Source organism: Hemicordylus capensis, chromosome 6 (assembly GCF_027244095.1).
Source record: "Hemicordylus capensis ecotype Gifberg chromosome 6, rHemCap1.1.pri, whole genome shotgun sequence".
Lineage (NCBI taxonomy): Eukaryota > Metazoa > Chordata > Lepidosauria > Squamata > Cordylidae > Hemicordylus > Hemicordylus capensis.
In genome coordinates this window covers 164305729-164321311 of record NC_069662.1, presented here as the reverse complement: position 1 = coordinate 164321311, position 15583 = coordinate 164305729, and the positions used below count along the sequence as shown (strand labels likewise).

Here is a 15583-nt window from a genome sequence, read left to right as displayed (position 1 = left end):
TTCACTAGGGAGCGCATTCCAAAGCCTCGGGGCAGCAGCGGAGAAGGCCTGTCCCTGAGTAGCCACCAGACGAGCCGGTGAAAAGTGCCGATGGACCTCTCCTGATGATCTCAACGGGCAGTGGGGTTCATAATGAAGAAGACGTTCTCTTAAATACCCAGGTCCCAAGCTGTTTAGGGCTTTATAGGTTATAACTAACGCCTTGTATTTTGCCCGGAAACCTATCGGCAGCCAGTGTAACTCCTTCAATACAGGAGTAATATGGTCTCTCCGAGATGACCCAGAGACCAGCCTGGCTGCCGCATTCTGGACCAACTGTAGTTTCTGGACTACGTACAAGGGCAGCCCCATGTAGAGCGCATTACAGTAATCCAGCCTGGAGGTTACCAGCAGATGTACCACTGTTTTGAGGTTGTTCATCTCAAGAAACGGACGCAGCTGGTGTATCAGCCGAAGCTAATAGAAGGCACTTCTGGCCACTGCCTCAACCTGAGAGACTAGGGAGAGGTTTGGATCCAGAAGCACCCCTAGACTGCGTACCTGTTCCTTCTGGGGAAGTGTGACCCCATCCAGAACAGGCAGATCATAATTGTCTCCCGAGTTTCGACCCCGCAGAATGAGTACTTCCGTCTTATCTTGCTGATGCAAATCATTTAATGGTACTAGAGAAAGACATGCTGTTCTGGTAGCTCCAGTTCTTCACACTCACATCAATTTTGGAGGGTGAATACAACTGAAGGAAGCCCGGGCAGGTGTGTGGCTAGGGGAGTCAGTCATGTGATTTGCCTCTGGGGAGGCCCCCAAGGCAATGGGCCCCCAGACAACTGTCTCCCCTATTATAGTAACGCCCCTGTTCCGTTCCATCACCACCATCATTGGATCAGAGTCACCAACGGTGGGTTGGTGGTTAAGCTCCGTTTAGTGTCCTCTTCAGGAAGATGCCCTGGGAGAACGACCAGTTTGCCCATCCCCACACCTGGTCCTGTGTGGATCCCTGTGGTTTTGGGTGACTGTGGGCGGAGCCCAGAAGAAAAGCTGCTCTTTCATGATGAGGTCCCTCTACGACACCTGTCAGCTCATTAACAATGCAGAAGACGCTTCAGCAGCTGCAGTGCATGAAATGTCAGGCTGTGTGTTGCCTTAAGGTTTACATGACTGCATTTCTATGCCAATGGCCCAGAGATACTGTACAATGTGTCCCCTTTCCCAGTCAAAATTTAATTTCTAGATTCTGGAGCCTCTGGGGATGGAGCTGACCCTGGAAGGACACGCAAACAACTCAAATTGGGGCAGTGCACATGATTGACATCACAGTAGGAAACATCTCCTACCTACTTTGAGAGCTGGGTGTTTTGTGCTTCCAATTTCTGGTTGTGTGTTAGATAAAACAAGGTTGGTGATGGGGGGCTTCATTGTCAGTCAAGCCCAGGGGTGTAGTGGAGGGGGGACATGCAGGAATGGAGTGATGGTTCTTCTCAGCTTCTCTGGCTTTCAGGGTGGGCATGGCCATGGGGGCTATCAGGGAGAGTACCTTCTGCACTTCTGAATTTGTGAGGACACCACTGGTCAAACCCCAGCTGGGTAGGATGAGACTGCCCTACCCATATTCCATCCCCAGCTTCTGACCGAGGTAGGTGGGGAAATTGTTCTACCTAGCTGGGGCTTGGAAGATGATCAAGCTCTCTGCCTTGTTTTTATCGAACACACAAAAATTGGGAGCACATCCATCTTCCTAATATTGATAGTTTGAATTGCCCTCCTATGCAGAAACTTTGGTGCTGGAGAAGACTTTTGAGGAGACCATGGACGGCCAGGAAAAAAACCAATGGATCATAGAACAAATCCCGAATTTTCATTTGAGGCACAAATGACCAGGCTCAAATTATACTTCAGACACGTTATGTGAAGACCTATGAGAAGTCCATAATGCTAGGAAAAGTTGAAGGAAAGAGAAGAGCAAGGTGGATGGACTCGATGACGACAGCAATGAATGCACCACTGAGAGACTTCCAAGGCCAAGTTGAAGACAGGTCATCCTGGAGAGAATCTATCTAAGTGGTCACTAAGAGTCAACACCGACTTGACGGCACTCACTCGCTTGCTCGCTCACTCACTCAGTCAATCGATTACTATTTTAATAAGGCATTCCCTAAAGGCATAAAAATGGGGGCAGTGATTTACCAGGGATTGGGACGAGAAAACAAGGACTCTCCCTGCCAAACTGGGCCAGCTGGAGCACATGGGATTTGCAAATATTGTGCAGGTTTGGATAAAGCTCTGCTGATTGCCTTTTGCCACGACAACTCATAAAACCTGGAGCTAGGCCTGTGTGTGTGTGTTTGACAAACACCCTCCGCGAGGGGTGTAAATGTTAGCTCTTCAGAGCATATCAAACAAGCTGTCCTGATTTAAACACTTAGGGCACCCCACTTTGTACAGCTTTGTTTGAACAATTTATGGTAGGCTGGTTGCTACCAGCCCTTGAGGAACTCCTGCAAGTTCTGGACAGGCTGGTGTCCATGGAAGCCCTTTGCCTCCACCCTCTAAAATGAGACATACAAGACTGCTCCATTGAAATAGGGCACTGGCTGAGCTTGCATTTGCAGCAGGGGGTCTCGACCTTGGGCCCCAGATGTTGTTGGACAACAGCACCCATCATACATCATGGCAGGGGGCCGGGGGGATGCAGAAATTGTAGTCCAACAACATCTGAACTGCCACAGGCTGAGGATCCCTGATCTACACCAGCGTGGCGTAGTGGTTAGAGTGCTGGACTAGGAGACCCGAGTTCAAATCCCCACTCAGCCATGAGACTTGCTGGGTGACTCTGGGCCAGTCACTTCTCTCTCAGCCTAACCTACATCACAGGGTTGTTGTGAAAGAGAAACTCAAGTATGTAGTACACCGCTCTAGGCTCCTTGGAGGAAGAGCGGGATATAAAAATGTAATAAATAAATAATACATAAAATAAAATAAATCTATAGGGAGGTTCTTCAACGTGTTGCTTTGACTTTGATTTGGAGGGTGGGTGGGAAGATATTGCTTACAGGTCAGATCACATCTTCTCATCACAGCTGGTTAATGGCCGCAAAAATGGTTTGGATACCCAGAATGACTATTCAAAAAGACTGCAAATAGATGTGCAAGGTTTGGCACCTCGAGCTGTGTACCTCTGAGCATGCGTAGAGTGCTTCCCTTGGACTGTGTGTGATCTACGGACTTGCCTTACAGCTGAATCAGAGCATTGGTCCATCCAACCCTGCAGCTCTGCAGGTCTCAGGCAGGGCTCTTTGCCACCGCCTGCTGCCTGAGCTCCCCTTAATTCAAGGAGTCAGGGATCGAACTTGGGACCCTCTACATGCCAAGCATGTGCTCTGCCACTGAGCCAGGGCCCCACCCTACAGCTTGACAGCTTTTGCTAGAGATCATAATAAGGGAGAAATTATGCATGGAGGCTGGCCCCCAACCAGAAGCATTGTGAGGTTTTGTGTGTGGAAGGTATTGCCATCTGACATATGCCATCTTGAGGAGCATTCTTTTGAATTAGCTGATCTGGCACAGACCATCTGCGCCCGTAGTTCTCCCTGTCTCTCCCCCCATCTTCATTTCGTCTTCAGCCCCAGTCTGTTCTCCCCCTCCCAGTCCGCTTTCTCTTACTGCCCTCCAGCGGTGCTTTCCTTCACTGCCCGCCCGGTGGCCTGGCCACCTCTTTCCCTCACTGCTTGCTGGCCGTCCTGGCCGCCATCTGCCTGTCCCTGCCGCTATCCAGCAGCTGCTTGCGAACTCTCGTGAGAACTGCAACGCATGGGATTAGCGACGGGTATGCCTAAGAGACAGATAGATAGATAGATAGATAGATAGATAGATAGATAGATAGATAGATAGATTCTGTCTGTCTCTGCACTGGTTTGGTTTTGAGTGTCTCACATGTATCCCCAGCTCAGACATGGGGTAAGACTGGAACACGGGAAGCTGCCTTATACTGAGTCAAACCCTTGGCCCGTCTAGGCCAGTACTGTCTACCCAGACTAGCAGCGGCTTCTTCAAGGTTGCAGCCAGAAGTCTCTCTCAGTCCTATTGTGCAGATGCCAGGGAGGGAATTTGGAACCTCCAAGCCCCATCCTCTAAGTGGAATATCTTACAGTGCTCACCCATGTAGACTTCAATTCAAATGCAAACCAGGGGGACAATTCATGCCTGCTACCACAAGACCACAGTTCTGGCTCGAACTTCACACAGGGTTTCTGTGGGTACTGGCCTAGTTTAGCAGTTAGGAACATAGGTAGCTACCTTATACCAAATCAGACCCTTGGTCTATCTAGCTCAGTATTGTCTACACTGACTGGCCGCGGCTTCTCCAAGGTTGCAGTCCGGAGTCTCTCTCAGCCCCTTCTGGGAGATGCTGCCAGGGAGGGAATTTGGAGCCTTCTGCACCAAGCATAAAACACCTAGTGCTGAAAAACAATTCTGTGGAACTCAGAAGATTGTTTCCTGTATTTTAAGGAGTAAGGGATGCTGTGCAAGTACCGGATGCTGCAAATGTGCTGAAGCTAAGGAGGTCTGTCTGGCAAGTGCCTGGTGGGGAGACCAGGCACTATTTTCATGGAAGAAAATAAGTAACAAAACAAGCAAACTCTGTAGTGATGGGTAGCAAACCCTCTTCTGTCCAACCTGCCCACAAAGGGGAAGTAGCCTCACTGAGAGGGTTGCCAAGCCTTTTCCTACTAGACTAGCAGCCATAAGAACAGCCCTGCTGGATCAGGCCCAAGGCCCATCTAGTCCAGCATCCTGTTTCACACAGTGGCCCACCAGATGCCTCTGAGAAGCCCACAGGCAAGAGGTCTGTGCGTGCCCTCTTTCCTGCTGTGGCTCCCCTGCAACTGGTATTGAGAGGCATTGTGCCTCTGAGGCTGGAGGTGGCCCACAGCCACCAGACTAGTAGCCATTGACAGACCTGTCCACCATGAATCTGTCTAAGCCCCTTTTAAAGCCATCCAAGTTGGTGGCCAGCACCACATCCCATGGCAAAGAATTCCATAGATTAATTATGCACTGTGCAAAAAAGTACTTACTCTTGTTGGTCCTAAATTTCCCAGCCTTCTGTTTCATGGGGTGACCCCTGGTTCTTCTAGTGTGGTGAGAGAGGGAGACAAATTTCTCTCTGTCTACCCTCTCCACTCCATGCATAATTGTATACTCCATGGGGTTCATGGCAAACCTCTTCCGTTTCCCCCTTCCAGTTAAGATTTCCATCTTCTAGAACATAGTTTCCTTCTAGACTTAAAATAAAGTTACCTCAAACCATTGACAGCACAAGAAAACATTAATGAAGGCAGGCAAGGCAAGGTTCATCCTAGCCAAACAATTGCACACACTAGGCCACCCCTCTAGCATAGATGCCTCTGACTCCAAGGAGAGTAGCACCTAGGCATAATGCGCGCACACATGCAAGGAAAAAGGGAAGCACTATTATGCCCAGGATGTCACCTTTATTCCATGCATTTTGGAAGCACCACAGAGACACAGGAAGAGAGAGTACTACACTCTTGCAGCTGTGGGTAGCTACTACCTACTCCTGCATCTCCATCTCTCCTCTAAAAGACAACCCAGGCACTACCCTAGGAACCTCCACCCTTCTTCTAAGCAGTGGTGCAGGCAGTCTTTCGATAGAGCAGCATAGCCCCACCCTCCACCAAGGCAGCTGGAGATGGCTTGAACTTCCCTGGGTCTTACCTTCCCCTCATTATTCCTCACACTGGGCTAAACTATGATCTTAAGTTGGAACTTTGTGATTAGAACTCCCCATGTAATATTTTTCTTGTAAAAGCAACTGCAGGGCCCTCTGAACTAGGGTGAGGTGCAAAGAAAACCCCTCATTCTTTTCTTCTATGTTGACTTTTCAGACTGAAATTGCTGAGACTGCTCTTAGTCATGGAAGGGAAAACCTCTGTGGAACAATTTTTGTGCTTGTAAATGTGTCCTGCTTTGTCTAATAGAGAGGTCCCCAAGCCTGGCTCCCTGGATGTTGCTGGACTACAACTCCCATCATCCCCAACCACAAAGGATCCCAAATGTTGTTGGAGACCATTGTGTCTGGGGATGATGGGAGTTGTAGTCCAACAACATCCGGGGACCCAAGATTGGATCTAATAGCATTTCATGGGTGGGATTTAGATCACCTCATCTTCCCCTGCAATGTGGCTCCCAGCTAAATCAGGCGGCCCCATGGCTGCTTTGAGAAGAATCAACATTTCGTTGGAAGTTCCTCTCACAGGCTTCTGTCTCCCAACCTGGTCACTGCTCGTTGCTTTTCTTACAGTTCTTCCATCAGCGTGCAGTTTTCTCTTGCTTCCTACATGTCTTTCATATATATCAGTCCACATTACTCCTGCTTGCTCCCATGAAAGAGGGATGCCACTTTGCTCCTCCCCAGTGGCATAACCACCGTTGGACTGGAGGGAACAAATGTCCCTGGGCCGTCAGGTATCGAGGGGGTACCTGAGACACAAGGTCTGTGAGCAAGCCACTCACAGGCTGGGCGAGGGCGGTCACGGCTTCTGTGTTCGGATGCTGGACATGACCCCTGTATCAATGTCAGAAGCATGCTGACACAAAGGGCATGGCTGACATCGGGGCACCCACGCACCACCATCACCCACTCCTCTCCCAGTCAGCAAGTGGTCTGCGAGTGCCGTTGGGTGCTTTCTTTCTCACTTGGGGTGAGAGAAAGAAAAGCAGGACCCCAGCCCACAAAGGAACCTCTCATCAACTGTTGGCCATGCTCCTTATGTCAGTGTGCTTCTGATGTTATTGCAGGGGGTGTGCCGTGGTGACTGGTAGGCATCAGAACACAGAAGCACTGCCCGTCCCTATCCCAGAGGTAGGTGGCAGCAGCAAGAGGAGAGGTCCATGAGGCCGTGGGGGGGGGGGGGCATCACCAACTTCCCTATGCGCCCCTGGTGGCGCAGTGGTAAAAACTGTCACCCTGTAACCAGAAGGTTACAAGTTCGATCCTGACCAGGGGCTCAAGGTTGACTCAGCCTTCCATCCTTCCGAGGTCGGTAAAATGATGAGTACCCAGAATGTTGGGGGCAATATGCTAAATCATTGGAAACCGCTTAGAGAGTTCCAGCTATAGAGTGGTATATAAATGTAAGTGCTATGCCCCTGCTCCTTGATTTAGCTCATAGGCAAGAGGAGAAAGCAGGGAGGGGGGGGGAGGTGAGTGAAGGCCTGAACTGTTTTTTGCTCCACTTTTCTGGAGAAGCTTGACATTTCGCACTGCCAATAGCAATTTGCTTTGAAGCAGCCCCCTTGGGAGGAGGGCTTCCTTTGTGCTAAATTGATCCACAGAAGCAGCAAAGTGGGTCACGCATTGTGAACACACAAAGCAGATGCATTCTCAATCACGGCGGTGCAATGTAATCACCGGAACAGGCTGCCAAGGTTAGGATTTGAAATCTGAATGCAAATGGAAAGACAGACCCCAGTCCCATTAATCGGAAGAGCCTGAAGGAGACACACGTCCCTCCTCTTGAGAGGGCTTCTCAGCGTTTTGATCTGCTGTCTGGATCCATTCGGTTTGAAATGTCACTTTACTCAGAGTTCCAGTTATTAACCCAAATGTATACACCTCAGCTGCCTATTGTTATTGTTGGGGTTTCATTGTGATCTCTTTTTGAGAGAACCACCCGAAGCAGCATTGCAATGAGGGGACAGGAATCTATAGCACAGCAAAGCTAAAACTTGAACCAACAAGAGGGAGCCTGCCAGCCGAGCAACAGCTGACTCTTTACTCCCCCCCTCCCCGCCTCTCCAAAGAAGGTGGGGAGGGGAGGGAAGCAAGCTGGGCACCATTTTCACTTTTTGTTCCAGAGCCTCCTCCAGTCTTGCTATGCCCCATAAGCAAATCCTCTTCCTGGCGCAATGGTCCCACTCTGAACCAGAGCCTCCCCAGGACTGGCGTTTTGCCAAAAATCAAAGACAGAGAAGATCTGATCATGCATGGATCTCTGTCCGTTCATCAAGTGTGGCTTGCCACCTTGGCAGCCACTTTACCTTTTACATGGCAAAGCCATCTCAGGTCTGCCTTTCTGCTTGCTAGACTCGCCCCAAAACAACAGGGGTGTTGGATACTTGGGTGCTTCCCTTCAGGCACATAGGGAGGCCAGCAGTGGCCCCGGTCCCGCCTGCCGCCACCAGCCCCCTAGCCACGCTCCTTGTGTCTGATCGCAAGGCGATCCTTGTGTCAGACGCAGGAGGCGTGGTCTTGCTCGCAAGCAGGGCTGCATGTCCTGTTTGCGAGCAAAATCTGGCTGCACCGCAAACGTGGTGCGGGCTGGATTTTGCTTGCAAATGAGCTGCGTGGCCCCGTTTGCAAGCAAAACCACATCCCCTGCATCTGACATCAGACGCGGGGTGTGTGGCTGGGGCACGAGGCATGGCCCCTAAGCGCAGTGGGCCAGGTTCTTTGAACCCGTTTGCACATCGGTGGCTCTGCCCCTGTTCTTCGTTCATTCCCACAAGGCTTGTACAGAAGAACTGTCTAATTTTGTCTTAATGGGTTTTTTTTTAAAAAAATTGTAAACTGCCCAGAGATGTGAGTTTTGGGTGGTATAGAAATTCATCAAATAAATAAAAAATGTATGATTATATATTGTTTGCAGAATATTTCATAAACTGTTTTTACAGTTATCTCCGAGGAAGAGCACTTTTGTGCACGAAACGTGTCAGGCAATGCCTGAATAAAGTATTCACCAGCATTCATTCAGCATCTCTGGGACTGCTCCCCACCTTTTGTCTTGGCTTGTAACAGAAGACTTCCCCAGTGGGTTGCACCCAGAGCTTTCTTTTGGGATCCCGTCAAGTTCCAGTGCTGGGATCCAGAACCGGAGGGGTATACTCGTGTGAAACAAGGGCCGTAACCCAGAATTTGGCTTAAAAAGCCAAATCTGGCAACTGCAGACTGGGTTGCCAACAACAAACGACCAATGATTGCCACTGGCCTAGATGGGTGGGCACGGAAAGGAAATGAATAAAAACTGCCAGCTCAGCTGCCACTTTGGTTTTGCAGAAGACGCTCCTCACCTTTCCAGGTATTATTGATTTTAGTGCCTTGGAAACCAGACTATAAATCTTCATCAAGCAAGAAGGTCACAGAAGTGTTTTCTCCACGGTCTGTCTGTCTTTAAAGAAAGAAATAAAAATCCCTGCAGACTTCTTTGCGGCGTGTTTCGTAGTCTGGGTAACAGGATGTGATTTTGAGTTCTCTAAGGCGACCTCACGGAGGCTCCATTTCTGTCTTCAATTATAAGTTTCTGCCTTTTTGCTAAGGACCCTGGGCATGCAGTCAATTTGCCAGGCCTCACCCAAGTGTCTCAGGTGGAGGCTATGGTCAGGAGCGCTAGCTATCAACTTAGGTTGATACAACAGCTGTATCCTTGGAGACAGTGTTCTCAAAACTGGTGTACTCACTGGTAACTTTTCAGCTTGACTACTGCAATGTGCTATAAGTGGGGCTGCCTTTGTATGCCTTTTGGGAACTTTATTTAGTTCAAAATGCAGCAGCCAGATTGGTCTCCAGGGTTTTTCGGGGAGACCATACAGGTGAAACTCGGAAAATTAGAATATCGTGCAAAAGTCCATTAATTTCAGTAATGCAAATTAAAAGGTGAAACTGATATATGAGACAGACGCATGACATGCAAAGCGAGATAAGTCAAGCCTTAATTTGTTATAATTGTGATGATCATGGTGTACAGCTCATGAAAACCCAAATCCACAATCTCAGAAAATTAGAATATTACATGGAACCAAGAAGACAAGGATTGAAGAATAGAACAATATCAGACCTCTGAAAAGTATACAATGTACTGTGCTTGATTGGCCAGCAAACTCGCCTGACCTGACCCCATAGAGAATCTATGGGGCATTGCCAAGAGAAGGATGAGAGACATGAGACCAGAATTGCTGAAGGCCGCTAATGAAGCATCCTGGTCTTCCATAATACCTCCTCAGTGCCACAGGCTGATAGCATCCATGCCACACCGCATTGAGGCAGTAATTGCTGCAAAAGGGGCCCAAACCAAGTACTGAATACATATGCATGCTTATACTTTTCAGAGGTTCGATATTGTTCTATTCTTCAATCCTTGTCTTCTTGGTTCCATGTAATATTCTAATTTTCTGAGATTGTGGATTTGGGGTTTTCATGAGCTGTACGCCATGATCATCACAATTATAACAAATTAAGGCTTGACTTATCTCGCTTTGCATGTAATGCGTCTGTCTCATATATCAGTTTCACCTTTTAATTTGCATTACTGAAATTAATGGACTTTTGCACGATATTCTAATTTTCCGAGTTTCACCTGTATTATGCCTGTTTTAAAACAGCTGCACTGGCTGCCAATATGTTTCTGGGCAGAATACAAAGTGCTGGTAATTACCTTTACAGACTTAGGACTGGGAGAGTGCCTTCTTCAGTATGACCCCCCCCACACACACACACATCAGGAGAGGGCTGTCTCCAGCTTGCTCTGGAATGCATTCCCTGGCGCTTTCCAGATTAGCTGCTCAACAGCGGCAAAATGCTTCTGTTCGGGCAAAGCGCGTTCAAAATGTAAATAGCAAAGCAGACAGAAGGGGGAGCAGGCTCGCGAAAACCAATAACCCGAAAAAACAGCAACCTTTTTATGCCGGACATATGTTTTATCAATAAATTGCAGCGATTATATCTGAAACAAGGCATCGGAAATGTGAACGGTACCCTGCTGTCAGCGTAGGGACTGCAGTGTCACAACACAGGAAGTGTGGAAGCCCACTTCAGAGAGACGCCGTGACCCCATTGCAGGGTCTAATCTGCAAAGCGCCTCTATGGATATTAGTGGCTTCAGAGTTTTAGCAGCCTTTAAAAGAGCCCTAAAAACATATCTTTTTAGCCTGGCCTTTAGTGATTCCTGAAATGATTTTAAACTGGTTTTAATGAGTTTTTAAAAAATCTGTTTTTATATTCGTGAACCGCCTAGGGCCATTCTGGTGATGAAAGTTTAATCAGTAAGTAAGCAAGCAAGAGCCTGGAAAAGCTCAGGTCAAATCTCAGCTAAGCTGCAAACATCCTGGATGGCTTTAAGCAAGCAACCCTCCCTTGGCTTCGGTCGTCCTCCTGATACGTAACAGAAAAACGGGTCTATCTTACACGTTGAGCCGGTGCAGGGCAGTGGCAAGGAAGCTGAACTGCAAACCCAGACATCCCTGGTGCAAATCATGCCTCTGCCATCAACGTCTCAGTTGGCCTTAGACAACAGCTCTCTCTGAGCCTCAGCCTTTCCATGTGCAATATGGGTGTAATAATACTGACCTCCTTGGGTGTCAAGTCCCATGGACTTTGAAATGGAGGAGACCATCTCAAGGGAGGAGGAGGAGGACGCTCCATCCAGGAGCCCCTTAGAGCCAGCAGACCCAGAGCAGCCAGTGTTTTCTACCTTCCTGCAGTCACCCCCTTGGAGGACCGCTAGGAGTCCCCACCGCGAGGGTTTTGCCCCATCCTTAGAACCCCCTCCATGGCCCCCCGAGTCCCCATGAGCAATGCTCTGGCCAGGCTGGGCTCCAGCTTCAAAAGTGGAGTGCTTGCATGGCCTGCCTTCCCACTGGGCCTACTCAGGAGGAAAGGGAGACCAGTTCAAGTGCATCCTCTACAGCTATGCTGGCACGAAGATCCAGGAAGGGGCAGGCCTCTTGCTGGCTCTAGAAGCCCTTCAGTAGAACCCCTACTAACTTGGGCAATGGGGCGCCCTTTAAAGTGGCGATTCTCTTATATTTAGTAGGGAGAGATCAACTGGCCCTATCCATCCCCAGCACAGCATCCCTCCAGTGGCTGTTGGTGGCGTCCATCTTACATTTCTTTTTTAGATTGTGAGCCCTTTGTAAGTGCTACTGCTATTGCTAAAGGGAGCCATCTTATTAATTTACTTTACTTTTCTCTGTAAACCGCTTTGAGAGCTTCTGTTGAAAAGTGGTACATAAATATTCGTAGTAATAGTGGTAGTAGTTGGCAGCAGCCATTTGTAGTGGTAGTAGTTGGCAACAGCTCTCCTTCCAAGTGCCGTGCCTTGCTGGACCCTGGATACAGCCACTTACAAGGTGATTGTAAGCTACTTTTCTCAGCCGCATCCTGCAGCATGGGGATAATACACACTGATCTACCTTACAGGATGGCTGCAAGGACTCCAGCAAGGTAATGCACGTGGAGCAGTTGGATATGCGCTTTTAAAACCATCACATAAACTATCTCAAGGTGCAATTAGATGAGAGGATGGAGATCCATGACTGGATCTCTCCCCCATTTTTTTCAGAGCTAAAAAGGCCTGGGGTGTCTGAGGCCCATCAGGCCCACAGTGCTGGGGAGATTTAACCTTTTCCCCGTGCTGTATTCCTGAGCTGAGGTTCTCTCTCAAGCTGCTGTATGCCCCCAAGCAAGGCTCTGATAGGATATCGTATGAATCAGGAAAAAGGCATACATGTTGGGGTGAAGGTTTCAATTCTCTACTCCGGGTGCTGCAGTCCTTAGCTGAACTGTGCCTGAAGATCTGAACCAGAAATTCAGGAGGTCCAGTCACAGATCTCTTCTCAACTGGTTTAATTTGGCCCTCAGTAATCCTTCACAACAGCCCTGGGAGGAAGGCCAGTATAAAATTGTTTTTTTAAGATGTTTTTCAATTGGCGTTTATATTTGTATTTCTGTATTAATTGTTTTTAATGATTTCTGTTTTTTAATTGTAAACTGCCCTGAGCCAGCTTGGAAGGGCGGTATAAAAACCGAATAAATAAATAAATAAAAATAAATAAATATTATACATTCTCTATTGTAAATTGAGAGCAGTTTATCAAATATCACTTTCCTAGGACATTACAGATACTAATATTCATTTAGAATGTCCAACTTGCATACATCATGGGCATAGTTATGACAGCCAGATCTTCTACACTTGATGTTAATCTTTTTTTTTTTTAAGGTATGTGTGTGTGGGGATATTGTTCATTGGCCATCTAGCGAAGACTTTGCCCTTGCTCATCCCCTCTACTCACTCTCAATCTGTAATATTTCTCCCCTCCCATCTTTTGTATCTAAGGCAGATTTTAAGTTCTTTGGGGCAGAGACCCTGAGACTGTGCCATGTTCAACATTTAACACACATGTGCTGTATGCATGCGCTGCAGTGATCGTATCACAGTTGAGAAGAGAATCTGATCAGTTTGCCTAAAAGCAGATTTTAGACATGACACCTTTCCATACCACTTTATTATCTGCTTGTGTCAATGGTAGCCTCCAATTTTAATTTTTTTATTTTTAAAAAGCCTCTGAGATGAACAAATAAAGAGAAAGGAGACAATCCACCACATATTTACAATTCTGCATTGGGATAAATAAATAACACAGGGTCGAAGGTAATTAGAAATAAGGTTGGCTCCGTGTCCATGGTGGGTGAGGGGACCACCGAGAGAAAAATCTCAAGAACCTTCACATTGATAAATCATCGTCTCTGGAAACAGGATGCTGAAGTGGCATGTTCAGTCACTTTCAAAACAGCGCTGCCAGAAGTTTCCAGACTATTTATAAAAGGGTAGACCGAAGATGCTAGTCCTCTGAGGAAGGGTAATCAAGGGAAATAAGACCTTCAAAATGTTGGGCCTTCTTCCTTTTGAGCCATGTAGAGAACAGGCTCTCTCTCTTGAAAAGAAGACAATCCATTGGGTCACCAACAATGTACAAGTCTCATTTTTGCTCTTCGTGTCCTCTTCAAAATCCTCATATGTGCATGGTATATAATCAACACTTGAAAATACTGCTTTCCCCACCGGACTCTGTTGTTGGCATCTGGGCATGCATCTATGAACCCAAGAGTTTACCAAAAGAAGGGATGCCAAGGTCTTCAGACAGGGAGAGGCACAGACTCCCCCAGCCAAGCTGCTCAGGAATTAGAGCTCTCTTGGCAATATTGATACCACTGAGCTCCAACAGCTTGACCAGGAAGATCCAGACCTCCAGTCAGAAAGCCCAGCTTCCCCTAGGCTGACCAACCTGGGGAAATGCTTCTTCCCCAGCCAGATGATGCTCCTCACTCCAGACCACAGGCCTCTCGTATCCTGATGGGATGAGTGCCAACTGACCAAACACACCTTATGAGCAGCTTTTGAACCAGCCTGTGTAGGGAAGAGGTGGTAGCTGGCTCAAATGCATCATGCCGGGCCCTGATTCCCATTTTGGGAGCGGCTGCAGCTTGTATCTTTGCACAAAGAAGGTTCCAGGTTCAATATGCAGCAGCTCCTCAAACCGGCCCATGTAATGGAACTGAAACCTCTGAACCTGGTGATGAGTTGCTACCAGTCAGAGTAGACAGTCCTGGACTAGGTAGACCAACAGCTTACATTTCAATTATCTAGGAAATGATCTTCTTGGAGTACCTCGGGACCCACTGAAAGCTAGCAAAAGAATGGAAGAAGGGGTCAAGAGCTGAGATGACATTCTGAATGCTGAAGTTTATCAGATGAGAAAAGTAGCTTACTGGGGTGCTACTGTTAAAGGCAGTCTCTCTCTGCACCCACCGAGTCTGTCTGAGCCCTCTCCCACTAAGGTGCTTTGCAAGTTAGGTCACAACTCAAAAGCAGAGCTGGCTCCAGTGAAGTCTACCAAGAGTCCTTGCAAACATCAACCAGGCTTCCTCTTTGTCTGTTGTGCAGGGCTATCGTACTGGATTCCCAAGTGTCTCCCAACATCTAGAGTTGAAAACCTGGGAAGAGCAAAAGAAAGAATCTGTCTGGACACACCTCTTCTCATTCAGATTTTGCCCTGGTTCCATTCTGGCTTGATCCACATGAATGCTTTGTCTTAAAACAAAAACAAATTAATGCAAAGTCCTCGGTGGTCCCATCTTTCTTGCCTTCCACCCCGCCCGTTTGTCCCTTGGTAATGGGCTCCTGGGTCTCAAACGAGAGACAAGTCGGCCTGGAAGCTGGAACATCGGCGGGTTTTGGGGCTGCATTTGGTCAGCATGGAGATCTGTGTGCTGAAGTTGGTCCCATTGCTGCCCAAGGAAGGGTGGTGATACTTCATATCGGTACCCAGGAACCTCTCCATGTGCCACCGGCGCCACTTGCGCTTCAGCTCCGCCTGAACCTAAGGAAAGTAATAAATAATAATGAACTTTATTTGTTAGCCGCTCCATAACAAATTGTTCTCTGGGCGGCTCACAACACAACATTAAAACATCCAATTAAAACATATCAAACACACACATAATTACAATACATAACAATTTAAGAACTATTCTTTTTAAATAATGGTAGATACGGTAATAAAGATAAAAAATGTTTTGTTTTGTTTTTGCTAAGGGCAAAAACATAAAATTGATTGACTGATTAAATGCCATCAAGTTGGTGTCAACTCTTAGCGACCATACAGATAGATTCTCTCCAGGATGATCTTCAACTTGGCCTTAAAGGTCTCTCACATAAAATACATTAGCATTAATTTGGGCAGAAAAAGGAGCATTTATCCGGCTGTTCTTCTGTGTGGATTTCCACTT

The 15583-nt window shown here is 47.6% G+C and overlaps 1 protein-coding gene across 3 annotated transcripts in view; it reads right to left on the bottom strand.

The window, feature by feature from the left end:
* Positions 1-13280: 13280 nt before the first annotated feature.
* LOC128331834 (vasoactive intestinal polypeptide receptor-like) overlaps positions 13281-15583 on the bottom strand; it is a 111294-nt gene continuing 108991 nt past the window's right edge. For all 3 annotated transcript variants that reach the window (XM_053265755.1, XM_053265756.1, XM_053265757.1), the window contains exon 13: positions 13281-15174. In XM_053265755.1, the coding sequence (XP_053121730.1) occupies positions 14983-15174 (192 nt within the window). In that variant the 3' untranslated portion in view covers positions 13281-14982. The remainder of the gene's footprint in view (positions 15175-15583) is intronic.